Source organism: Oncorhynchus clarkii, chromosome 5 (genome assembly GCF_045791955.1).
Source record: "Oncorhynchus clarkii lewisi isolate Uvic-CL-2024 chromosome 5, UVic_Ocla_1.0, whole genome shotgun sequence".
NCBI classification, from domain to species: Eukaryota; Metazoa; Chordata; class Actinopteri; order Salmoniformes; family Salmonidae; genus Oncorhynchus; species Oncorhynchus clarkii.
In genome coordinates, this window is record NC_092151.1 from 74,014,173 (window position 1) to 74,041,001 (window position 26,829).

The 26,829-nt window shown below is 41.1% G+C and overlaps 2 protein-coding genes across 12 annotated transcripts in view; both read right to left on the reverse strand.

Moving 5' to 3' along the window:
* LOC139409378 (discoidin domain-containing receptor 2-like) overlaps positions 1 to 4,789 on the reverse strand; it is a 71,130-nt gene extending 66,341 nt beyond the window's left edge. For 2 of the 7 annotated variants that reach the window (XM_071154453.1, XM_071154449.1), the window contains exon 1: positions 4,564 to 4,717. The gene's annotated coding sequence lies outside the window, so the exon portion shown is untranslated. Of the gene's footprint in view, positions 1 to 4,563 lie in introns of all 7 variants that reach the window. The other 5 variants (XM_071154455.1, XM_071154451.1, XM_071154452.1 and 2 more) reach the window with 4 other exon arrangements.
* Positions 4,790 to 7,305: 2,516 nt separating this feature from the next.
* The window catches only part of LOC139409380 (UDP-N-acetylhexosamine pyrophosphorylase-like), a 32,862-nt gene continuing 13,338 nt past the window's right edge, over positions 7,306 to 26,829 (reverse strand). For 3 of the 5 annotated variants that reach the window (XM_071154457.1, XM_071154456.1, XM_071154460.1), the window contains exons 4-11: positions 23,106 to 23,281; positions 22,852 to 23,024; positions 14,623 to 14,816; positions 10,379 to 10,519; positions 9,651 to 9,839; positions 9,420 to 9,461; positions 8,275 to 8,341; positions 7,306 to 8,079 (exon numbers count right to left, since the gene is read on the reverse strand). In XM_071154457.1, coding sequence (XP_071010558.1) covers positions 7,987 to 8,079; positions 8,275 to 8,341; positions 9,420 to 9,461; positions 9,651 to 9,839; positions 10,379 to 10,519; positions 14,623 to 14,816; positions 22,852 to 23,024; positions 23,106 to 23,281 — 1,075 coding nt within the window. In that variant the 3' untranslated portion in view covers positions 7,306 to 7,986. The remainder of the gene's footprint in view (positions 8,080 to 8,274; positions 8,342 to 9,419; positions 9,462 to 9,650; positions 9,840 to 10,378; positions 10,520 to 14,622; positions 14,817 to 22,851; positions 23,025 to 23,105; positions 23,282 to 26,829) is intronic. The other 2 variants (XM_071154459.1, XM_071154458.1) reach the window with 1 other exon arrangement.

The following is a 26,829-nucleotide window of genomic DNA, read 5'->3' on the forward strand; positions in this document are numbered from 1 at the left end:
GAACTCACCCAAGGCGACACTCAACTCCTCCTCCACATTTACTGGATTGGTTGAATAGTGCAGAAGAGAACCTCCCAGACATTTTTTTCCTAATTATTTGTAAGACCAGTATGTAGGGGATCTATACTGAACACAAATATAAACTCCCCAGTGGGTCGGCCTGGCTCCCAAGTGAGTGGGCCTATTCCCTCCCAGCCCCCCCATGACCTATTCCCTCCCAGCCCCCCCCCCATGGCCTATTCCCTCCCAGCCCCCCCCCATGGCCTATTCCCTCCCAGCCCCCCCCCCATGGCCTATTCCCTCCCAGGCCCCCCCCATGACCTATTCCATCCCAGGCCCACCCGCGAAATCCATAGATTAGGGCCTAATGAATTTATTTAAATTGACTGATTTCCTCATATGAACTGTAACTCAGTAAAATCATTGAAGTTGTTGCATGTTACATTTATATTTATGCTCAGTATAGTTTCAGTTGTTTCTTTTACCCCTGCTAGGTTAGGTTACCTATACCCTAACCCTAGTTTACCTATACCCTAACCCTACTTTACCTATACCCTAGTTTACCTATACCCTAACCCTACTTTACCTATACCCTAACCCTACTTTACCTATACCCTAGTTTACCTATACCCTAACCCTACTTTACCTATACCCTAACCCTAGTTTACCTATACCCTAACCCTACTTTACCTATACCCTAGTTTACCTATACCCTAACCCTACTTTACCTATACCCTAACCCTAGTTTACCTATACCCTAACCCTACTTTACCTATACCCTAACCCTACTTTACCTATACCCTAGTTTACCTATACCCTAACCCTAGTTTAGCGATACCCTAACCCTAGTTTACCTATACCCTAACCCTACTTTACCTATACCCTAACCCTACTTTACCTATACCCTAACCCTACTTTACCTATACCCTAACCCTAGTTTACCTATACCCTAACCCTACTTTACCTATACCCTAACCCTACTTTACCTATACCCTAACCCTACTTTACCTATACCCTAACCCTACTTTACCTATACCCTAGTTTACCTATACCCTAACCCTAGTTTAGCGATACCCTAACCCTAGTTTACCTATACCCTAACCCTAGTTTACCTATACCCTAACCCTAGTTTACCTATACCCTAACCCTAACCCTACTTTACCTATACCCTAACCCTACTTTACCTATACCCTAACCCTACTTTACCTATACCCTAACCCTAGTTTACCTATACCCTAACCCTAGTTTACCTATACCCTAACCCTAGTTTACCTATACCCTAGTTTACCTATACCCTAACCCTAGTTTAGCGATACCCTAACCCTAGTTTAGCGATACCCTAACCCTAGTTTACCTATACCATAACCCTAACCCTAGTTTACCCATACCCTAACCCTAACACAAGCCCCTAACCCTAAACCTTATTCAAAGGGTGTTTTCACACATGGTCCCTTTCGGCCAATTTTAGTGAACTACGTGTGGTTTGCTTAATTTTTTTGTGCAGTGTGAACACTCTAAAGGAACTCCGGACTAGAGGTCGACCGATTAATCGGAATGGCCGATTAATTAGAGCCGATTTCAAGTTTTCATAACAATCGGCAACCGGCATTTTTGGACACCGATTTTGGCCAATTACATTTCACTCCACGAGGAGACTGCGTGGCAGGCTGACTACCTGTTATGCGAGTGCAACAAGGAGCCAAGGTAAGGTGCTAGCTAGCATTAAACTTATCTTATAAAAAACAATCAATATTAACATAATCACTAGTTAACTACACATGGATGATGATATTACTAGTTTATCTAGCTTGTCCTGAGTTGCATATAATGAATGCGGTGCCTGTTAATTTATCATTGAATCATAGCCTACTTCGCCAAATGGGTGATTTGACAAGCGCATTCACGAAAAAAGCACTGTTGTTGCACCAATGTGTACCTAATCATAAACATCATCAAATTGTGTCAATTTTCTTGCATTCTGTGTAAGCAGAGTCAGGGTATATGCAGCAGTCTGAGCCTCCTGGCTCGTTGCGAACTGTGTGAAGACCATTTCTTCCTAACAAAGACCGTAATTAATTTTCCAGAATTGTACATAATTATGACATAACATTGAAGGTTGTGCAATGTGACAGCAATATTTAGACTGATGGATGCCACCTGTTAGATAAAATACAGAACGGTTCCGTATTTCACTGAAAGAATAAACGTTTTGTTTTCAAAATGATAGGTCATTAATATGGTCAAATCTGGAAACTAAGGCTTGTATTTCTGTGTGTTATTATATAATAATTAAGTCTATGACTTGGTAGAGCAGTCTGACTGAGCGGTGGTAGGCAGCAGCAGGCTCGTAAGCATTCATTCAAACAGCACTTTCGTGCATTTGCCAGCAGCTCTTCGCTGTGCTTCAAGCATTGCGCTGTTTATGACTTAAAGCCTATCAACTCCCGAGATTAGGCTGGCAATATTAAAGTACCTATTAGAACATCCAATGCCCATATGAATAACCCCCATGATGTAACTGGAATGAGATAGATGTTCTTCTTCTTTGTTTTTGTTTTATTATTTCACTGCCATACTGTGTTTGTTCTTGTCTAGCCATCTTGTCTCAAGAGGACCACAATGGAAATAAGTCCCAGACTATGTGTGTTATCCTCGATGATTTTATTAATGTGCATGTATGGCTTTTAAATTTTATGTGTGCTTTTTTTTTTTTTAATTGTCAAATTAATAAACTAAACTAAAAGGTATATGAAATACAAATGGTATAGAGAGAAATAGTCCTATAATAACTACAACCTAAATCTTCTTACCTGGGAATATTGAAGACTCAAGTTAAAGGGAACCACCAGCTTTCATATGTTCTCATGTTCTGAGTACATTTGCTTTTTAAAATTTTTTTTAAAAAGAGGACTGAGATCAGTTATTTTAAAGAGGAAAATATGTGAAAACACCCTTTAAGCCTAACCCTAACTTTAGCAAGCAGTTTGTTATCAACAGATAGTTTGTTGATAGTATGACCATCTGTAGAGCACCTACAGATGAACTTTCCGGACTATCCAAATAAAATGTGACCCACAATAATACATAGAATACTTTTTCTATGGAATATCCAAACTATCCAAATAAAGTTTGACCCATAAGAGTACATCAAAATGGTACACTATGGAATATGCTGCCAGCGAGGGGCCTGATCTGTATGGGCTCAGTCAGACATGGACCTACGGCAGGCAGGCAAGTACATCTAAGCACTGGGTGCCTCTGCTGTGTTTTGAAAGGAGTTGAAATTACACCCTGACCCTGCTGGTTCAGTAGTGTGTCATTACATCTCTACCTCTGTATCTGGACAGACTCTGAGGCCCCAGGGGGAAGGAGGGAGAGAGGGAGGCAGGGATGGAGAGATAAAGAGAGCGAGGGAGGAGTTGCTAATTGAAATGATATGTCTATTCCTCTGATAACTTAAAGCACATGTTGAGAGCTGGAAGAGAGATGTCAAGACTGGCTATTACCATCAGTGAGGTCATGAACCTGGCTCAACACACTCTCACATACCCACTCACACCCTGCCAGGAATGGCTAAGGGGTCACACCACATGCCTCACCACCTTGACCTCCTCAGAACAACTGTCCTTTATGACACTGTGGTCATCTACACTAACCTGGTTCAGATGGCTCACCCCGGCTGGAGTAAGGTGTCGGCAACACCAGACCAGTGACTATTAGATCCTGTATGAGTCATGACTATGTATATATTGATATTTATTTGGGATAAAACTGCCTGCTAAGTGATTGTGTTACGTCCCCACATCAAAATGGCTGAATTTAGCCTCTGTTTGTATTGGATCTGTCACCCACATACCACCTACGTAATACCTATATCCTGCCTGCATGACACAAGAGGACAAGGATAGACACACAAAGATGCATGGTATGTATGATAATACCGAGCCAAAATAACGTATCAGGGCCAGGAACTCAAGTGGTCTACAGTTGCTCAGCTTTTCCATAACACAGTAAACAAATGTCCAGAAAAACAAAGCACAACAAATTCTCTCTGGGGTTTGAACTCGATGCACGAAAGTGAAAAAGCCTCAAGCTATTTCTGCATTAGTTCCACTGCTGCTTCTCCAGACAATAAAACAAGACTTACAATATTCCTCTATCAATGGGGAAGCACAACATATTTTTGCAGTCAACATTTATAAAGAGATGTCGTTTTAAATCAAACTAGACACAGTTAATACAGTATGAGTGTAAATGGCCTCTGTATAGCAGCTGGATTGCAGCGGTGCTTTGAGTGGATCTGAGATAGGCTGCATCTCATCTCTCTGCTATCCTCTATTCTAGTCTGCCATGTAAACAGTAGCTCTCTCTCACTCAAGAAAACCCGGTATATTGGGTTCAAAACTAGACCATAAACACGCTGAGACACCTAGACTAGTGTGAGGTACTGACACAATTCTAAGAAAGAAAAAGTATCACTATAGCTTCCAGTGGAACCCAAACCCTTCACCCTTGAAACACATTTAAAAAATTGTTATTTTTGAGAAAAAGTTTGAAACGTACTTTTAAAGAGTTTTGTCCTTTCAAACCATTTGTTCAGAGGAAGCGGTGGAGTATTCCAGTGAGTGTCCGTGTCCCCAGTTCTGTCAGAATCCAAGCCTTTTCGATCTTTTCTTCCTCGCTCCGCTCAGTTCCCTCTCATACTCACTGGGCTGATGCAAGACACCCTTGAAAAAAAATAATAAAACGGAGCTTGGAGCGGAGGCAGAGAAAGAGGGGGAATCACATTCTGAGAATTCTTGGGGGCATGCCAAAGTCCCAGAATTTCACATGCTACAAATAAGGTTTCAATTAAGTCAGAACCCAGTACCCAATCAGAATGCCTTTTTCTCCCGGAGGAGAAAGTTATTTTGATAGCCTGAGGGAGCGATGAAACCACTTTAATTCACGGCAGCAATAATTCAGAAAGCAAAAAAACGTAAATTCAACGTTGCATATTCTTGTTGTGTGGAATAAATTAAATTTGATACTGTTGACAAATACAGTGCCTTCAGAAATGGTTCATACCCCTTGAATAATTCAACATTTTGTTGTGTTAAAGCCTGAATTCAAAATGGCTTAAATATGGTCTCACCCATCTACGCACAATACCTCATAATGACAAAGTGAAAACATGTTTTTGGAAATGTTTGCACATTTTTTGAAAATTAAATACAGAAACATCTCGTTAACGTAAGTACTCATACCCCTGAGTCAAGACTTTGTTGAAGGACCTTTGGCAGCAATTAGAGCTGTGAGTCTTTCTGGGATTGTCTATGAGCTTTTCAACCCTGGATTGTGCAACATTTGACCATTATTCTATTCAAAATCCTTCAAGATCTGTCAAAGTGGTTGTTGATCATGGCTAGACAACCATTTTAAGGTCTTGCCATTTTCAGTCAAAACTGTAACTCGGCCACTCAGGAACATTCACTGTCTGTCTTCTTGGTAAGCAACTCCAGTGTAGATTTTGCCTTGTGTTTTAGTGTGAATTAATCTCCCAGTGTCTGGTGAAAAGCTTACTGAACCAGGTTTTCTAGGAATCTGGCTATGCTTAACTACATTCTTTCTTTCTTTTTTTATCCTGAAAAAACGTTCTAGTGCTGAACGATTACAATCATACCCATAACACAAACAAGCCACTACTATGCTTGAAAATATGGAGAGTGGTACTTAGTAATGTGTTTTATTGGATTTGCCCAAAACATAACACTTTGTATTCAGGACAAAAAGTGAATTGCTTTGCCAATTTTTTTGCAGTATTAATTTAGTGCCTTGTTGCAAACAGGATGCACAGGCTTTCTTTTCACGCTGTCAACTAGATTAGTATTGCGGAGTAACTACAATGTTGTTGATCCATCCTCAGTTCTCTCTTATCACAGCCATTAAACTCTAACTGTTTTAAAGTCCCCATTGGCCTCATATTGAAATCCCTGAGCAGTTTCCTTCCTCTCCTGCAACTGAGTTAGAAAGGACAACTGTATCTTTGTAGTGACTGGGTGTATCGATACACTATCCAAAGTGTAATTAATAACTTGTTTTACAAAAACATTTTTGACCGATTTACCAATAGGTGACCTTCTTTGCGAGGCATAGGAAAATCTCCCTGGTCTTTGTGGTTCAATCGGTGTTGAAATTCACTGCTCGACTGAGGGAACTTACAGATAATTGTATGTGTGGGGTACATAGATGAGGTAGTCATTAAAGTAAAAAAACGCTATTATTGCACAGTGAGTAAATGCAACATGAGACTTGTTAAGCAAACTCATTAATTTATTTAGACTTGCAATAACAAAGGGCTTGAATACTTATTGACTCAAGACATTTCAGCTTTTCATTATTATGGGGTACTGTGTGTAGGCCAGTGAGTACACACTGCAAGTACACAGATACTTACAATTCATGAAGCACTTTTATACATTGAGAACACTAGGACCACAGAATGAGCTCACCTTAGTGATGAGTAAGGACAGTCACCACCTGATGACAATATCACCGCCAGTGTTCCATAGCTGATGTGGACTAAAACACCAGACTCAGGAAATAAAAGGGATAATGAGGATTAAGGTGGTAAGGATCAACGTATCAAATAATGATAAGGGGGTGGAATTACCCTTTAAATGCACCCCTTCCTTCATGATGGAAAATCATGGTGTGGCTTAGTGAGGAAAGCATGCTCTACAGTAGTCCAGTTAAGGACAGTCCAGTGTGCTAAAACTCTATCGATGCACATGGTCATGTTTCATATCTGCCTGAAGAAATATAACATTCTACAAAATACATCAAGGTAATTTACCTCAGTAAATTCAACATTTACACTTTACATTGAGGAATCCTTTATAAAAGTGTTACGTAAGCATATCCCTCGGTCACTGCAATACCTTCTGTCAGAGATAGAAGCGGGAGTGAGAGCAAATGAAAGGGAAATGAGAAGAAAAAAGGAGAAAGTCAGCAATAGAAAGTGAGAGGATTGTTTGTGTGTGAGAGACAGAGACAGACAGAGGGAGAGAGACAGTTAGCAGCCACAAAGTAGATTTCCTGAGTGGCTGCAGCAGTAAGTGTAGCATGCTCACTATGGCCCATCTTAAAACACAAACCATGTGCTGCTTGTTGGAAACTCTGATTCAACACACCAGGACTTCTAATGCAAAAGACACACCCATCACACAAAGGACCGACAAATCTACACACAGGGTGCGCACGTGCAGACAACCACGCACACACACCATGCTAACCTTATGTTTAATCAAAGAAGACTCATACCTCTTCAAATTGGATAATTCTTTAATAAAGAAAATGGAAAACAATTCTTATGTGAACAGCGTCATTTGGAAGCCAATCAGGCAGAAGACTAGCAGTAGTGTGCTATGCAACCCAGTTATCATTAAAAAAAAACTTTCCATGAACCAACATTACATGTTAATAATAAATCAATCATTTATATTAGGTTCATCTGACTACAATTGCTATACCTATCTCTATTTGTATCGGTATGTACAAATCACTTGGTAAAATGCATAGGTGGTAATTTCCATCTACAAGACAGATAAAAAATATTGGACTTGAGCAAAATAAATAGCTTGATCTTCAGACTGCTTCATCCAGCCCCACAAGGCTTCTGTCCTTCATCCTGTGCTGCGGCCACGTGCTCCTCAGAAGAAAAAAAAACATTTGGAAAACATTCCAACTGGGGGTTGGATCTCATGGTACTGAGTTATAGTACGGGTTTCCCACTTATAATTCCAATTAAGAAGCTTGTTTTGGGATGTTGGAAATGCATTGTGTTTAAATTATTTAGGAAAGCAAATGAACGCAGCATTATTGCACGGAAACAAACATCACAGTTTCTTCCAGTTGTAGGGAGGAGGAGAGGGAGTGAAATAGGTCTTTGGCTCATCTCTGGTTTTTCCTCACTCGCTCTCTCTCCCTTCCTCCATTTTCCATCCCTCACAAGCCATTCTTCACCAGTTCGTGGGCTCCACTTTCATCGATGACCAGGGTAGGGCGGAACTCTCGCCCACTCACCAGCTCCTCCAAACCCTGCAACACAACAGGAAGTGACATCAGGCTATTATATCAACAACACTGGTAAAACTGAATTAAGTAACTATAACAAAGAATCACTTTTTAATATTTATTTATATTTGAACTGAATTAAGTAACTATAACAGGAATCACTTTTTAATATTTATTTATATTTGAACAGGTCCCTACTGTTAAGTCCCTCCCCCTTACCTCTCCGCCATAGGACACCAGTGGGGAGATCTCACATTTGATTGGCAGGTCTGTTCCATCCTTCAGACTGTGGGGAAAAGAAGAGGAGGAAGGAATGAGAGAAGGAAAGGTTGAGTGCTTTTCTCTTGTGTATGGAGTAAGAAAAGAGAAGAGGCAGCTGGATGTGTGATTCTCTGCTCCAGCTGTTCTTAGATGATTAGATGTTTGGAGCAAAGCATTAAAATCAGAGAGACTCCTAGACCTTTTTCCTGGACCCAGATAAACCCTATTCCTGGGCTAAAAAGCACTTTCAGAGATTCCATTTAGTCCAGGAGTAGGCTTCATCTGGGTCCAGGAAGACTAAGTAGGCAGTTTGAAGTGGAAGTGAATGAAGTCTATATTGATTAGGAGAGAGCATATATCATACAGAAAGAGCCATTACACCTTATTGCAATCTAATGACACCACTAAGTAGCATTTATGAACATTTATGAATGTAATAAATATTTTTAAAAGGCTGTTGAATACACTACTTTAAATCATAATCTTTGAACAATGATTTAAATGTATTTAGTGTTGCCGTCACAATCACAGGTAACTGGCCAACATCAGATCTGAAATGGCCCCTCAAAATCAATTGCAAAGCATGTTCAGTGCCCATTACCCATGACCCAGCATGCTCCACATTCCATGGGTTAGTAGCTACTGTCCCAGTTAGCACTAGGGCCTGCACCAATATCTTATGCATCCTTCCTTCCTTCCCTCCCTCCCTCCTTCCTTCCTTGAGATAATCACTGCTCTAGGATGGTTTGATTGGTGAAAGCAACAGGATGATAAACTGGCCTACACTTACCTAATCACATGCAGACCAAGTCAGTGGGCAGGTCAGGTACCCTGTGACCTCACTATGACTTTTGACCAGGGCCCTAGTACAGCTAAACCCCAGGCTGCATCTCAACACACTAGTCCCTTCCTCTCCTTCCCTTCACCCACACTGATAATAAACTGACCAGGTGAAAGTAGGACAGGAGACAGAGGAAGCCAGTATACAGAATTGAGACACAGCCCAGGTGTGTGTGTGACAGTGGGTTACAGTGAGCAACTGTGTGAAAGCCAAAGCCCCGTCACCATGCAGTAACTCAGTCAGTAGCACAGAAAATAGTTACTTCTGGTTGACATCAGTTGTGCCACATCCTGCAGGTCCATCTCTGGAAACATTAAAACATTACACAGGACACACAGGGTTAAGGGGAACCGTGAGAGGGATACTGTGAGAAAAAGTGGGATTGTGGAAAAGGTGTGACAGGGAGACTATATGGTGATGAACGTGACAACAGGTGGAGAGATAAATAGAATGTATATTCACCGTGAGTGTGTTTGGTGTGTGTGTCTCTCACCTGGGTATAGCAGGCACACGTGTCCCGTTCTCGTCTATAAAGTGTCCTGCAGCATTGAGGACCCAGCGGTGATGCAGGGACATGAGGGCGTGTTTCACCGTGGTGGGCGTGTCTTTACCGTCCTGGCTGTCGGCGTTCTTCAGGGCAGAAAACTCGTCTTCACGAAGAACCTCATACACCACAAAGGCCCTGAGACACACAAAACACAGTGTGAAAATGCATCTTTTGTGCTACCGTTTCCAAGGTAACCCACCCTTGAACAACAAAACATATTTATCATCTTTATCAAAACAACCTGAGAATAGCAGAGTTCTAAAATAGAGCCACATAGAATTGCATCCTCATTGCAATGAGGAATCCTTTGACTCCATGTTGCTGCTTTTAGAACTTTACATGACACAGAGGTGATGTCATGAATCAACCGCTGAGAAAGAGACTGGAGCAGCTCGTAAAACCTACATCTTACAGGCCCCAGCAGCCGGAGGAGGAGGGCTGGGCTGGCTCTGGGACAGTGGCTATGGAGCTGGGGTTTGGGCTAGGTGTCTGAGGTCCTGGAACCTGCCAAGGAGATGGGGGATGGAAGCTGGGGCTCCAGAGATCTGGGTGTCAGGACCTGGGTCTTAGTAACGGATGCCTGGCTGTGTCTCCCCCTTCCCTCTCCACAGGTTAAGGGGAAATGCAGCCAGCTCCACACATGCTAAAGTCAGCTGGAAAATCACTGCACTTACTTGGCAAACTGGAATATGTCAAAGACAAATTTTTCCATTTTAATCCCGTTGGGTTTGTCGGGTTTGATTAGCCGTCCCTGCGTGTCCACATACAGGATTTTCTTCTGGGCCACGTGATGCTGCAGCTGAGGCTCAAACGTCCTGAGAGAGAGTTTCAAGTTTCAATGTCACATGCACAAGTAATGGCTTTTTTTTGCGAGCTCTAACGCCAACAGTGCAGTAATTAATAACAATGTAATACAAAAAACAACAAGGTAGAACAAAAACACATGAGAAATAAAAACAAGAACAAGTAAGCGCACGCACACACACATATATTAAAAGTCACTTCCTGTACCATATTTACAATGTGCAGGGATACTGGATTGATAAATGGTAGATAGTGCCTTCAGAAAGTATTCATACCCCTTAAATTATTCCACATTTTGTCATGTTAAAGCCTGAATATGAAATTGATTACATTTTTACCTATCTACACACCCCATAATGACAAAGTGAAAACAGGTTTTTTGACAATTTGGAAAATTTATTGAGAATGAAATACAGAAATATCAAATTTACAAAAAGTATTCACACCCCTGAATCAATACATGTTAGAATCACCGGCACCGATTACAGCAGTTTGTCTTTCTGGGTAAGTTGCTAAGAGCTTTGGATACCTGGATTGTACAATATTTAGCCATTCTTTTCCAAATTCTTCAAGCTCTGTCAAATTGGTTGTTCATCATTAATACACAACCATTTTCAAGTCTTGCCATAGATTTTAAAGACGATTTAAGTCAAAACTGTAGGTTGGCCACTTAGGAACAATCACGGTCTACTTGGTAAGCAACTCCATTGTAGATTTGGCCTTGTGTTTCAGGTTATTGTCCTGTTGAAAGGTGAATTTATCTCCCATTGTCTGGTTGAAAGCAGAATAATCCAGGTTTTTCCTCTAGGATTTTGCCTGTGCTTAGCTCCACTCCATTTATTTGTTATCATGAAAAACTCCCCAGTCCTTAATGATTACAAGCATACCCATAACATGATGCAACCACCACTACGCTTGAAAATATGGAGAGTGGTATTGCGTTGTATTGGATTTGCACAAAACACAACACTTCATATTAAGGACAGAAATGTAATTGCTTTACCCCTATTTTTTGCAGTATTACTTTAGTGCCTTGATGCATGTTTTGGAATATTTTTACTCTGTATAGGCTCCCTTCTATTCACTCTGTCAACTAGGTTAGTATTGTGCAGTAACTACAATGTTGTTGATCCATCCATCAAGCACTTGCGGTGGTGTTATCACTCGAGGGAAGAGAGAGAGATGCAGCACTGGAAATATCCCTGGAGGATATGAACAAGGATGACGGTATGGGAACTTTGATCAGAGCACTGGATTCTGTATTTCTTAAAGAAGAGAAAGACCGTGCCTACGAGGCATATTCAAACTTTGACAGTGTTACGAGAGATATTTCGGTTGCAATGACGGACTACATCACTGATTTCGAACAGAGGTACAATATGATGCGCAAGTACGACATGGTTCTCCCGGATGCAGTGTTAGCTTTCAAGTAGATACTGTCTGTCTAGATGGTAGGGAGAAACAGTTGGCTTTGCATCCATGAAGTCGGCACTAAAAATACCTTTTGATTATTTTTACAATTTTTTAAGTTAAACTGGAACCTTATCGTTGTGTCATTTCGAGTTAACAGGAATTACAGAAAGAGCCCAGGCCAGATGAATAGAAGTCAGAATTGAGGTAAGTAACTGCCGATCTGATGTTCAAAAGTTATTGTCGGTTGTAGGAAATTATAGCAGATACATTCCCTGAAAATAAAGTAAAAAATAAACAAAATAATCACAAAATAGCAAAATTGGATCGAGCTTCGAGCTTGCAAAACCACGGCCAACCACGGCGGCGAGAGAGAAAGGGGGTAAGAGAAAGACAGGGATGCAGAGAGCGAGAGAGAGCGAGAACAACAAAGACCCCACTGAGAGTACACAGTGGCTGACCACTGACTGATCCAAAAATAAGAAAATCCTTGACTGTACAGACTCTGTGGGCATAGCCTTGCTAATGAGAGAGGCAGACCTGGTTCTCAAGAGAAGACAGGAGGTGCCCACTGTCCACAAAATGAGGTGGAAACTGATCTGCACTTGCTAATCTCCTGCCAAATATATGACCATATTAGAGACCCACAAAGAATTTGAAAACAAATCCAACATTGATAAACTCCCATATCCAGGGCATACAATTAACACCTGCCAAATGCGGGTAGATTTAGGTATTGCAGGTAAGAATGTCTATATTACCAGCCACGTTGGCGGTTGGTCAAGTTGCAGGGCTCTACAGTGCGAGCCCCACATTGAATAAAAATAGTAAAAAGTCAAGTATGAGCACATGTGAGTTAGGGTTAGAAAAATGCTGCAGTAGTTGTTTTCAAAGTATTTCTGCTGTTTTGTTTCATAGCTGCTAAATTGCAAAAAGAAATAGAAATCCTAGACTGAACAAAAACGTAAATGCAAAAGTGTTAGTCCCATGTTTCATGAGCTGAAATAAAATATCCCAGAAATGTTCCATACGCACAAAAAAACATTTCTCTCAACTTGTGCACAAATGTGTTTACTTCCCTGTTAGTGAGCATTTCTCATTTGCCAAGATAATCCATCCATCTGACAGGTGGCATATCAAGAAGCTGATTAAAAAGCAATATAATTCCACAGGTGCAGCTTGTGCTGGGGACAGTAAAAGGCCATCGTAGATTGTTTGGTCGACCGAGATTTCTTTAGTCGAGCAGTAGCAAAAGAATGAAATACAAATATCGTGGTGTACAAGACACCTGTCTGATTCGCATCTGTTTGAGTGGACTAATACATTGTGGAGGCCCTGGGGATGGTACAGTTCATCATTCTAAGACATGTGCTACTGAAATTGTATATGGAACAATACAATGGTAAAACAAAAGCGCTTTCTCCCGTGTTGGATAGTGATAGCTGTCTACGGTTCTGAAACACATCAGTGCATTGTTGAATTGGCGCCTTTTCCTAGACAATGTTGCTATGTGCATAATAGCAAAGTTAACCAGCACATTGGTCTTGAGAACAATAGAGCGGAGGCAGAAGCAGAATGTGGAGATGAGAAAACTGCCATTGCCTTTTCTACGAAAAGTGAGGAGAGAGGAAATCACAACTTAATTAGGTCTATAATCAATAGCCTAACTGTTAAATGTGCCTGGCTTTATAAATCAATATACTGTATCTACAGAAATAAGACAGATCCTGCTTCTGTTGCCTGTTTAAGAGTTTTTAATAGCCTATTCATTCCATGAGCATCAAGCCTCACAACAACATGTCAAGTAAACATTTTCACAAATTTGTCTGTTTTAAATTTTTTCTTTGCTGTAATGAAGGCTTTACACTTTTTGTCCCTCAGAACAGCCTCCCTGGTATTATTTATGTAGTGTTGTTTACACTGTTTCAAATTGTCAGAAAAATATTATAATAATAATGCTCCTTTTTCTTGATCTACTTATTGTTATTACTATTATTACGGCACAATCAAATCAATTGCTGTCGGACTCCCGCTAACCATTTGTGTGTTAATTATTTAATCAAACAGTGTGCTTAAAGCATCAGACAAGCTCAGTGAATATGGTTGATTTGATTAAAACACATCAAATGTAAAAATATACACGTTTTAAAATTTTGACCAATTGATTGGTCAAAAGAACAGACGACTCCTGGTCAACTAAGGTTTTTTTTAGTCGAGGACAGCCCTACTTTTGTTTAATGATTATTTCACTTGCTTTGGCAATGTAAACATATGTTTCCCATGTCAAATCAAGCCCATTTGAATTGAACTGAAAGGGGGGGATGCAGAGAGAGAGTGAGATCAGGAAATTTGAAACACGCACTTGGTTTTAACTGTTAAAAATGAAGAGGAAAAAAAAAAAAACTTCCAAACTGAACTTCAGCTTTTTCTCCTTTCATTTACTTCACCTTAGATTCTGGATATTCATTAAAGTCACTGCGATGTTTCCAGGGATATATCAGCTGACAGACACTGTTCATTAGAAACCAGCTAGGTCCAAAGCCACTACTAAGCTCTCAGGTTATGAGACTCCCACTAGGCAGGTAATGATCTCAAATACCTGCTTAATGAGGGATACACATTCACCATGTAATTACTCACTTACTGTATGGAGGTGTGTGTGGCTGTGTGTTTGCATAAATGTTTGTGTGTGTTTGAGACTCACTGGACGATGTCTCTGAGGAAGGCTAGGGTGAAGAAGTGATTGGCCACGTTTCCTGCATTGAACATCAGCCGTCCGTCCGCGCTGCGCTTCTCAGCTGTAGCCAAGGTGATCTCGCTGTACTCTACCACCTGGTAACGTCCGTCGACCTTACAGACCACGCCCACCGCCTCCGTTGGATTGGTCTTCTCCACCACCTGGAAGTGATGCCATAGGAAGGGATTTAACCTGGGTCAAAACGTCTCAGAAATGTAGATATGGATGGGATTCTTAAAAATAGCATTTGACTCTACATTTGTCCGAATCAGAAATCCAGCCCTTAGCCCATCTGGTTGGTAGTCAAAATGACAGAGCTGGGCTTGATGAGGGGGTTAGTATTGGGGCAAGAATCCACATCAACTGTAATGTTTGTCAGTTAATGACACGAGGGTGGGTCCCTGCATTCCTCTGATCCTAGCAGAACCGCCACACCACAGCTCTTAATCTGACACACAACAGGAATGGGTTTAATACAGCTCTCAACTTGGAGTTAAATACACTATATATACACACACACACAAGTATGTGGACATCAATGCTCCCTCTAAACTGTGTGGTGCACGGGGCGAGACTGCTGTGCAGAAATACAGTATCCGCCCACGGAGAAGCACGAGATTGAACTTCACTCAACTTTCTAGAGTTCTCCCTGTTCGTTAACACTATCAACATTTCCCTTTACTGTGGCAATTGTGATAGAATCAATGCAATATTAGCTACTTTCAAAGCAACATACGAACACAAAATTAACTATCCAAGACTTAATATTAATTAATATGCAAAACAAATTACACAAGACTTAGTTGTCGGCAGAACACATCAGAGTAGGTTTCTATTGCATTGACACGCATGCCTCAGCCCGTACTCCACACAGACCGGTGCGGCATAACCAATAAGAGCTGCAGTAGGTTTATATGCAAATAGACCATTGCCATATATGGATCTGTGCCATTTACTTTGAAATGGACTGTGTTTATATTATGAGCGGTCTTGAGTAGATGCGCTTGTTTTGAGAACAAAGCGAGAGCTGCATGAAACAACCATGTGTGCACATTCTGTTAATATCCTTTGCTAGTTAGTGAGGAGTGGGGAGTGATTTATTCCTACAAGAGCACAAAACATGTACATTTCTAGAAATCTTTGAAAAGCAAGTCAGGTAAAGATTTGTTTTAGTCTTAAAGGGAGAATTTTGTATTTTGAGACAGGCTTGAATAAGCAAAGTAGCCAATAGACAGAGGGTAGCATAATTTGTCTGATTCTCTGTAATAATAGTATGCGAATAATAATGCATTTAACTTTGTAATGTATTTTCTTGAATCAAACAACACAGAACATTTTCAGTCACCTCCTTGACTGAAAGACAAGGGGATACACAGGTTAATGTCAAGCCCTGCATTTTTTTTTTTTAAGTCTCATGGAATGTAGGCCTACACAAACACTACACTTTGGCCTCGATTGTAAGCTGAACTACAAAACAGCCATTTCCACGTTAAAATGTTATGGGATGCATTTTCTCCCTTGGTTTTGATGGTAGGCCACTCTGGTAGGCTTATATTATGATTAAATAGCCACAGTAGCCTACTTGGACACAGTTAAAACTAACCTAAAGCAGGTACAGCCTCAGTGTTCACAGTAAGCGCGCGCTGGAAGTTGCACAGAATATTCACAACTTTCAAGTTTGCGCTCAGCGAACATGAAATTTGCTCAGTACCCCCAAAAATTAGAGGGAACATAAGTGTACACCCCTTCAAATTTGTGGATTAGGCTATTTCAGCCACATCCGTTGCTGACGGGTGTATAAAATTGAGAAAACAGCCATGCAATCTCCATAGCCAAACAAGGCAGTAGAATGGCCTTAATGAAGAGCTCAATGTATTTCAAAGTGTCAGTCATAGAACACCACCTTTCCAACAAGTCAGATTGTCAAATTTGTGCCCTGCTAAATCTGCCCCGGTCAACTCTAAGTGCTGTTATTGTGAAGAGGAAACTTCTAGGAGCAGTTCTCGGCTCAGCAGTGAAGTGGTAGGCCACACAAGCGCACAGAATGGGACTGCCGAGTGGTGAAGCATGTAAAAATCGTCTGTCCTCGATTGCAACACTCACTACCGAGTTCCAAACTGCCTCCGGAAGCAACGTCCGTGCAAGGACTGTTCGTTAGGAGCTTCAGGAAATCGGTTTCCATGGCCGAGGAGCCGCACAAAAGCCTAAGATCAACATGTGCAATGCCAAGCATCGGATGGAGAGGTGTGAAGCTCGCCGCCATTGGACTATAGAGCGGTGGAAACGGAATCGCTGGAGTGATGAATCAAGCTTCACCACCTGGCAGTCTGGGTTTGGCAGATTCCAGGAGAACGCTACCTGCCCCAATGCATAGTGCCAACTGTAAAGTTTGGTGGAGAAGGAATAACGGTCGGGGGCTGTTTTTCATGGTTCGGGCTAGGCCTCTTAGTCCCAGTGAGGGGAAATCTTAACGCAACGGCATACCATGACATTCTAGACGATTCTGTGCTTTGTGGCAAGAGTTTGGGGAAGGTCCTTTACTGTTTCAGCATGACAATGACCCTGCGCACAAAGTGAGGTCCATACAGAAATGGTTTGTCGACATCGGTGTGGAAGACCTTGACTGGCCTGCACAGAGCCCGGACCTCAACCCTATCGAACACATTTGGGATTAATTGGAATGCCGACTGCGAGCCAGGCCTAATCGCCCAACATCAGTACCCCACTTCACTAATGCTCGTGGCTGAATGGAAGCCAGTCCCCACAGCAATGTTCCAACATCTAGCGGAAAGCCTTTACCAGAAGAGTGGAGGAGGTTATAGCAGCAAAGGGGGGACCAAATCCATATGAAATGCTCACAACTTTGGAATGAGATATTTGATGAGCAGTTGTCCACATACCTTTGGCCATGTAGTGCATTTAATTTATTTTTAGGGACATTCTCATGGTCTGTCAAGTGACTGAGAAGAACCCAAGCCAATAACGCAGAACTAAAGCCTAAAATGTCAATTTAACAATCTGCTGAAGGTCTTGCAGAACATTGGTGTGTGTGTGTGTGTGTGTGTGTGTGTGTTAACTGCTAACTGTTTGTTCCTACAGGAGCAGGCCTGTCAGTAATAACTAACTAAAGGAGATAGGAAGGAGTTTAGGGGGAATACAGAGGGTGAGGGAGGAGTGTCCACTCATGTGAAGAAAGCACACTAATGAAGAGTAATAGCAGCGTCTAGTGTCAAACTGGGACCAGCCAGCCAAAATATTTCTGAGAGTGTATGCACGCGTGTTCCTGTCCTGAGACAGTGATGAGAGGATGTTAGACGTCACAAAGCTGCCATCAGGAGGAAATGGATGATAGAACAGCTAGCGCCCCATCTCTGCTCGTATTTTCCACGCCTCACCCAAGTCCGAGTCTTACTACTTCTATTCTCTTCACATTACTCATGAACTGGCCTCACGGTGTATGTGTGTGTGCGCGCGTGCATGGTGGGGATGCTGTACTGCTGAATTTGAGCCAGATCTCTCCAACATTAAGGTAAAATAAATACAAAAATACAAAAAAAGTAGTTTAATAGTTAGACTGCCACACTAGTTAAACAAGTCGTAAAAACTGTTGCTTTCCTGAGAAAAAAGAATAAGTTACGTTTTGTATTTAACTTGAAAATTAAAGAGAGCTGCACACTCTAGGAGCTCAGGTGCAAAAATGTAATTACCAACATTGACAGCTAAGCTGTCTCCATCAGGGTATAATCACAAACACTGCAGGATGACTTGTTTATGTAGTGTCAAAAGACACAGGTGTCTGTAATCATGGCCAAGAGTGGCCTAATATCATTGGTTAATTATCATATATTAAAATGGCATACAAAGAACAGCATAGAAACAACAAATGGATAGCATACGATCATAAATTCATTTGACTACAAAAGCTTACAAACAATTACAATGGCAAAGTCACAATAAATCACAATAATGGCTTCAGATCAAAGTCAACGTTGAGACGGAAGGGAGCAAGGGTCTAATAAATTACCAAGGTCGATGCCAATATAACGCAGAGACGAAATCGAGTGGCCTGCCTCCAAGAACGGGGCAGCAACTGGGTAAGTAAAGTTTTTACACCTAATGGTGCTACGATGCTCTGAGATATGTACATTTAATTCGCTTTGTTTTACCCACATCATTTTTACCACAAGGACAAGTTATAAGATAAATAACTGCCTTAGTGGAGCACGTAATAACACCTTCGATTGGGATCAATTTTCCTGTTTGTGGGTGTTTGAAGGATCTACATTTAGAAGTGCCATTGCATTGAGCACAGCCATTACATTTGTAATTTCCATCCAGCAGGGGCGCAAATAGACGTTGTTCAGGAATATCTTGGGGTGGTAAATCAGAGTGTACCAATTGGTCTCTGAGATTTCTGCCCCGCGAGAATACGACCAAGGGAAGGTCCGAAAACACATTACTGAGACTATCATCGGATTTTAGAATGTGCCAATGTTTGTGAACAATTCCCTTAATTTGTTCAGAGCACTTTGAATAGTGGGTAGTTAGAACACAAGAATGTGTATTTTTGAGAGACTGACCTTGAAAAAGGTCATGTCTCGTTTTGCTTTGAATTTTGTCAATGCCCCTCTCCTTGGACTTTCTTTGCGTCTCAGACATATTTCTGTCGAAATCGGATTGTTTTTTGCAAATTATTTTGATTCGACAGAAATAGCTGTAGGGCAAACTATTTTTCAAGGGAAGTGGGTGACAACTATCAGCCCTCAACAAACTGTTACGATCAGTAGGCTTCCTGTAAAGATCAGTGTATAGAACATTATCTTCACACAAGATCAGAAGATCAAGAAAACTGATTTGACATGTATCAGATTGCATAGTAAATCTCAAATGATCAGAACAGGAGTTAAGAATAGCATGGAACGCCTGGAGCTGTTTTGCATCACCCCTCCATAGAACAAAAATATCATCAATATACCGTTTCCACATAATGATGTGAGGCAAGAAAACATTTGAGAGGATTGAAAACCCACATACAAATTAGCATAGTTAGGAGCCATGGGGGATCCCATATCAGTACCCTTCTTCTGAATAAAGAAATAATTTAGAAACATGAAATAGTTGTGTGAGTACGACTTCAACCAATGTTATAATGCAGGCACTGGAAGGTAGTTCATTAGGGTCACGTTGCAGAAGAAAATGTTCCATAGCTTCAATACCGCCCTCGTGTGGAATATTTGTGTATAACGACTCAACATCAAAAGTAACTAACAAGGTATTCTCAGGGAGAGGATCAAGAGATTCAATGATAGAGATCATACTGCTGGTGTTCTTTTCAAAGGAGGGGAGCTGTTCTGCAAGTGGTCTAATAACAAAGTCAACAAAAGTAGATAGAGGGGCCGTTACTGCATCAACGCCCGCTACAATAGGGCACTCTGGAGGTTTTGTAACATTCTTGTGTAATTTCGGCAAAGTATAGAAAGTGGCAATTTTAGGGTGTTGAATAGCCAAAAATCATGTTCTTTTTTGGTTATCTGACCAGAAGTTAAATACCCATCTAGGACAGTAAACAGTATTCTGAAATTGGGAAGTAGGGTCACTTCTGAGTTTCTTGTAAAAGGTGTTGTCAAGCAGCTGTCTATGACACTCATGTACATAAACTGTCCTATCCATGAGTACAACCGACCCACCTTTATCAGCAGGACATATCGGATTGTAAATCAAGCAAAGCTGGTTTTTCATCCTTAGGTAGATTATGGAAAGATTTGGACCCCTGTTTATTCTTAAGGAGATGTCCAACATCCTTTTCCACAAGTCTGCAATATGTCTCGATAGAGTGATTGCGATCGGCTGGAGGTATAAAATAACTCTTGCTTCTAAAAGGAGTCGGAGTATGTGCAGGAGAGCAACCTACTGGTTCAATTGAAGTGTCAGAATTAGGGGAGCTAAAGTATTCCCTTAAACCAAGGGTTCTAAAAAACGTAAACATGTCTACCGTATCATCAAAATAGTTGCATTGGGTTGTAGGCACAAAAGATAACCCTTTATTAAGCAAAGAGACATGGGCAGGGCTCAATATCTTGCTTGATAAATTAAAGACACTCAGTCCCGTGGGTTCTGGGACCGTGTGAACCGTCTCCTCTGCCTCTGATAGTCGTTTCTTCTTACCCCGTCGGGTGTGGCATCTCGTCGATGCGCGTGCCTGCGGCCACCTCCGCCCTTCGGTCCGTTCAGTCTCTCGTTGAATAAAACTACCACTGGAAGCCGATGAGGAGCTGGTTGTAGAGCGATGATCAGACAGGGGTGGATCGAAGTAAGCGGCATCCCTCCTGCGTCTGCCATGGAGAGGGGGAGCAGGACCTCCCTTGTCAGGGTTTCTCCAGAAGTAGACTATCCTCGGCCTTGTCTTTTTTGTCTTGGTTGATTTTCTTCGTAGACTTTGATCTGAAGCCATTATTGTGATTGTGACTTTGCCATTGTAATTGTTTGTAAGCTTTTGTAGTCAAATTAATTTATGATCATATGCTATCCATTTGTTGTTTGTATGCTGTTGTTTGTATGCCATTTTAATATTTGATAATTAACCAATGATATTAGGCCACTCTTGGCCATGATTACAGACACCTGTGTCTTTTGACACTACATAAACGAGTCATCCCGCAGTGTTTGATTATACCCTGATGGAGACAGCTTGGCTGTCGAAATGTTGGTAATTACATTTTTGCATCTGAGCTCCTAGAGTGTGCGGCTCTCTTTCATTTTCAAGTTTTCTACTCCGCTAGCCAGCACCTCGCCTAAATAGGTGTGCGTTTATTTTTCTTCTAGAAAGTTTCGTATTTAACCACTGTTCCCTGTAAATTTTTCTTCACTCTCAAAAATAGTACACTGTGCCCAAACTCATTGTCTAGAAAAAACATCATATATCAGAGGCGAGTTCAACAAGGCTTGTTTGCGGCGAACACGTTGCCAGAGTAACAATTTCAGTTGAACATTTCAAATACCTATTTTTTTTGTACGGATTACTGTAGCTTTGTAGCAACAATATTCAAACTGGGAATGACTTAATTATTCCTACTAAATTCATTCTACTAAATGATTGAGGGGTTGGGTTAAATGCGGAAGACACATTTCAGTTGAATGCATTCAGTTGTGCTGGCAACTGACTAGGTATTCGCATTCACTTTCCCTAAAAATAGTAGAAAGTTTACAGTGGCCACTATTTTTAGAGGCAGTTTAGATCCGAAATAGACACCTGCGTTCGCTGCACACTAGCTTCTCAGACTGTTAGCTAACACAAAACAAATGGAATATGTTAACGTTCGTGAACTAGTTCCTTTGTTGAACGCACCTAAGAGGCTTGTGATACTATTGGCTGAGTGGGCCAAGCCTTGTCTGTGTTGGAGGGCTATGTGGTTCCCTCACTGTCCATAATGAGGCAGTAAATCCAGGCCACTCACTTCATATAGTTGCAGCAGTTATTTACACTGAACAAAATATAAAACACAACATGTAAAGTGTTGGTCCCATGTTCCATGAGCTGAAATCTCAGAAATGTTCCATACACACAAAAAGCTTATCTGAAATTGTACACAAATTGTTTTACATCCCTGTTAGTGAGCATTTCTGCTTTGCCAAAATAATCCATCCACCTGAAAGGTATGGCATATTAAAAAGCATGACCATTACATAGGTGCACCTTGTGCGTGGGACAGTAAAAGGCCATTTTATAACGTGTAGTTTTGTCACCCAACACAATGCCACATTCTACTAAAGTTGAGGGAGTGTGTAATTGGCATGCTGACTGCAGGAATGTTCACCAGAGCTGTTACCAGAGAATTTAATGTCAGTTTTTCTACCATAAGCTGCCTCCAATGTCGTTTTAGAGAATTTGTCAGTACGTCCAACAGGCCTCACAACTGCAGAACACTCCTGGTTGTTCAAAAGTGACCAACCACATTGCTTTCAGTTCAAAGCCTTTGTGAACAGCTTAGAGGGAGCAGGGAACAGGAGAGGAAACCAATTTAGGATATACTGAGAAAAGGAAGGAAGTCATTTAAGAGTATTGGATCACATTTGGTGAGTCACCTTTGGCCCCCAGTTGAGAGAGAGACACAGAAGAGGCCAGAGAGAGACAGCTAGAGAGAGAAAGAAAGAAGAAAAAAAAAACTTCCAGTGAGAAAGAGACGGAGGGCTACTAACCTTAGCCCCACAGTCTCCTCCTTTCTGGACACAGAAGCCAACAAAGGCAGGGTCTGCTACTTTAACCAGGATGTTGTCCACACAGTAGACATGGATGAACTTGACCCCCCTCCGATCCATGTCCTCCACGATCCCCTGGGTACCCAGAGCTCTGTAAAGACCCCCGTTACCATCTGAAACACACACACACGAGACCTCTGTTATCATCTAAAATACACAGACATACACGCACTGACACACGTTAGGTTATGTACCTGGGGCCATGGCCAGCTTGTTTTTGCTCTCCAGGATGATCTTGCCATTGTAGTCCATGGCAGGCAGCATGCCCTGCTGGAAGAATATCACGTTGTCTTTGCACAACCCAAAGTAGCTGTGGCGCGAAAAAAACGTTTTAGTTGACTCCATGGTCCGGCCGCTCGTCATGATGTACCTAGGGGGAAATCAGGAGGCACAATTCAGTTCATGATTAATTCATTCACTGGTCATTATGCACAGGGAGAATGGGGTGATACATTGGGTTTGATTCAAGACTAATACAACTCTAAAGACAGTGCTTCAATTGGTTTTTTTAATCAAAAGTTTGACTTTTAACTGTATCAGTGACATAAGTCCCATAAAATAACTTTGCCAGAAAGTTATTCATAATCCACATTGCCAGATTAGGCTAACATTTTCATGACTTTTAACATCTAAATGCTCTGATCTGACAAAAGCTAAACATACATGGTGGCAATGTGGTTAAAAACCCACAAAAATAGAATGAATAGAAAGGGTATCTCAATTCAAGTCAATGATGGAATAATGGTTGGACTGGCAGACATCTTGAGTGTACCCACACCTAGGTTGAAGGTGAAAGGTTAAGACAATGGGATTCTAATAATGCATAACGCTTTGCAAAAATGGGACCAGCTATGCTAGTTAAAAACAGCGCGGGTAGTTAACAATGCCGCTGATCCCAGATTTGTGAGGACGTTATCGTAACCGGTATATTTTTGACCTAGACCCATGCCAGGAAGTAAAAGCAGGAAGTGTACCCTTACCCTGCCAATTTGACTGGTAAACTCATGGGTACACTCGCTATGGCTGCCTTGTATTGTGATACAATCATATGCATGCTTTTTTGGAATCGTCTATCAACTGATGCTGGATTGCCATGGTAATGTAGAATGTTAATTCAAATGATGCTAATTGATGTGGCTCATGTAATGTAGTTTTAGTAATGTCAGTTGAGTTCAACCAATCACAATACAGATTGTTATTTTACCTGAAACAATGCCTGAAATACACAAGAACCTCTACTCCCGACAATTAATCCACACATAAAACGGCCAACCTAATCGTTTCTAGTCATCTCTCCTCCTTCCAGGCTTTTTCATAGTTTAACTTATATGGTGATCTAAACTTTAATTGAATTACCAGGACTACCGGCAAAACAGTTTGTCTTTCAATTGTTTTTTTGTTTTTTTTACCTTTAACAAGTCAGTTAAGAACAAATTCTAATTTTCAATGACGGTTCAATGGGTTAACTGCCTGTTCAGGGGCAGAACGACAGATTTGTACCTTGCCAGCTCGGGGATTTGAACTTGCAACCTTCCGGTTACTAGTCCAACACTCTTACCACTAGGCTACCCTGCAGCAGGTATCACATGGGTACCTGCTTCTATAAACCAATGAGGAGATGGGAGAGGCAGGACTTGCAGCGCGATCTGCGTCAGAAATAGGAATGAGTTCTATTTTAGCCCTTGGCAACGCAGACGCTCGTTGGCACGCGCGAGCAGTGTGGGTGCAATAATTGAATAACATTCTACATTTATTTTGCGATGCTCGCGCACGCAACGTGTCTGGTCTGGTCAGTATGTTAGAGCATTCAAGCCTGTTCTATTGATGGTGTGCGTCACAATATTGTTTTAAAACAGTTCGTTTCAGGACTGAGCACTCTACTCAATGCACCCACAATGGTCTAAAGTGCAATACTGTGGCTTGAAAACACAGACATTTAAGAAAAAAAATCATTAGTAGGAAAACCTTTTGTCATCATTTTATGTCGCCAGATTGACTTTAGATGCAGTACAACTTTAGCTAGCTAAGATTAAGGGGAGGCCTCCAGATTTTAGCTAGCTAACGTTAGCATTTGTAGCTATTTTGTACAAACTTTGCTAGCTAATGACGTAATTGCCATTTGTCTAAAAGTTTGACATGATGGGAAAGTTGATTCCTACTAAATGTGTCTACTTCACTAATGTCATCGTATTCCCAAGCCCCTATAGTGTAATTTAGACCAAACAGTCCTTAGCCCCCAAGCATCAACATGGCAATGACGTGATGGAGGTGCAACCCATGAATTAATTTTATTTCTATGAACATTAACTGAAATGTCTGTTTATTTTTGTTTTTTAAATAACCAATTTTAAATAACCAATTACCAATAACCAATTAACAACGTGCTAATTAACTACAATGACCAGAATCCATTGCTCCCTACTCGGTTCTTGGGGCAAGCCTGTGGGGCCGGTAGACAGACATGTAGAGGAAGAGCGATAGAGAGACACTGCTTAGGCATCTTTACCTGACAACTTGATTGAATATTTTATTTAAGTAAATAAGATGGTTATAGCCTAATAAGCTACAGTAATGAGCAGTCACTCATCATCAATTGTTTTATTCTGTGTCACAGCATTGAACCCACAATGCATTTATTATTGTTTTTTTTCTTCTAAAACTCAATCAAAACCAAACCCAAAAAGCACTAATCCCTCAGCACAAATGAACAACAGTTGACGTTCATCCTCAGTGTATTTCATAAAAATAAAAAAAATACAGTTAAAGTTATCCTTTTTTGATAAACTATACTAAATATAAATCACGTCACCAAATAATTTATTACAACTATTTTGCCATGAAGATCTACAGCTAGCTTCCGTCCTCCTCTGGGTAAATTGATTTCAATACAAAACCGAGGCGGCTCATTGTTCTCACCCTCATTCCATAGACTTACACTAATTATGACAACTTCCCGAGGACGTCCTCCAACCTATCAGCACTCTTGCAGCATGAACTGACATGTTGTCCACCCAATCAAAGGATCAGAGAATAAATCTAGTACTGAAAGCATAAGCTACAGCTAGCTAGCACTACAATGCATACAGTGTGGTGAGTAGTTGACTCAAAGAGAGCGAAAGACCATAGTTGAACAGTTTTGAAAAAATATTTATTCCAAAATGGAGACGCAAGAGATTATTTTTTTAACTTTCAGTTTCACTTATTTAGCTAGCAAATGCAGATAGCTAGTTTAGCCTACTTAAAAAGATGGATGCCATGTTAGCAAGCTGGCTATGACTATCTAACAACACTGGAACTCCTCCAATTCAAGGTAGGATTTTGGTTTTAAGAATTTATTGCCACTGGGGCCCACCAGTATAAACTGCTTAATGACCAAAAACTTACCTTGACACTAACGTTACTGCATGATTTTAGCGGGTTTACTAACGCGATAGTTCTATTAGCTATGTTGACTATAACATTACTTTAGCTAATATTGTGACAATGATGTTGGCTGTATGTAACGGTTATGATATGGTTTGCCTTGGCAAGGTTTTTCACCTGGTCACATTGAGCTGATGTATTGTGCATTGAAGTACAAAGAAAAAAGGTGAGAGGAGGAGAGCGCGAGAAGGAATACAATGTGGCTGCTATGAAAGTGAACTGTGTTTAAGCATGATCGGGTATGTATTCATTCCGCCAACTCTTGTTGAAAAACTTTTCTTAAAACAGAAGCAAACAGAACAAAACGGGGATAAACATAGCTGAATTTGTCCAATAGAAACTCTCATTTGCAACTGTTGGACTAATGATTACACCCTATATCAGCTAGATGCAGGCAAGAGCGTGCAAGCCGGCATTGTATGTGCCACTGTCTCACCTCAAAAACATTTCTCGAACTGTGTGCACATTCGTTGGTAACTTTCATTCATAGGCTAG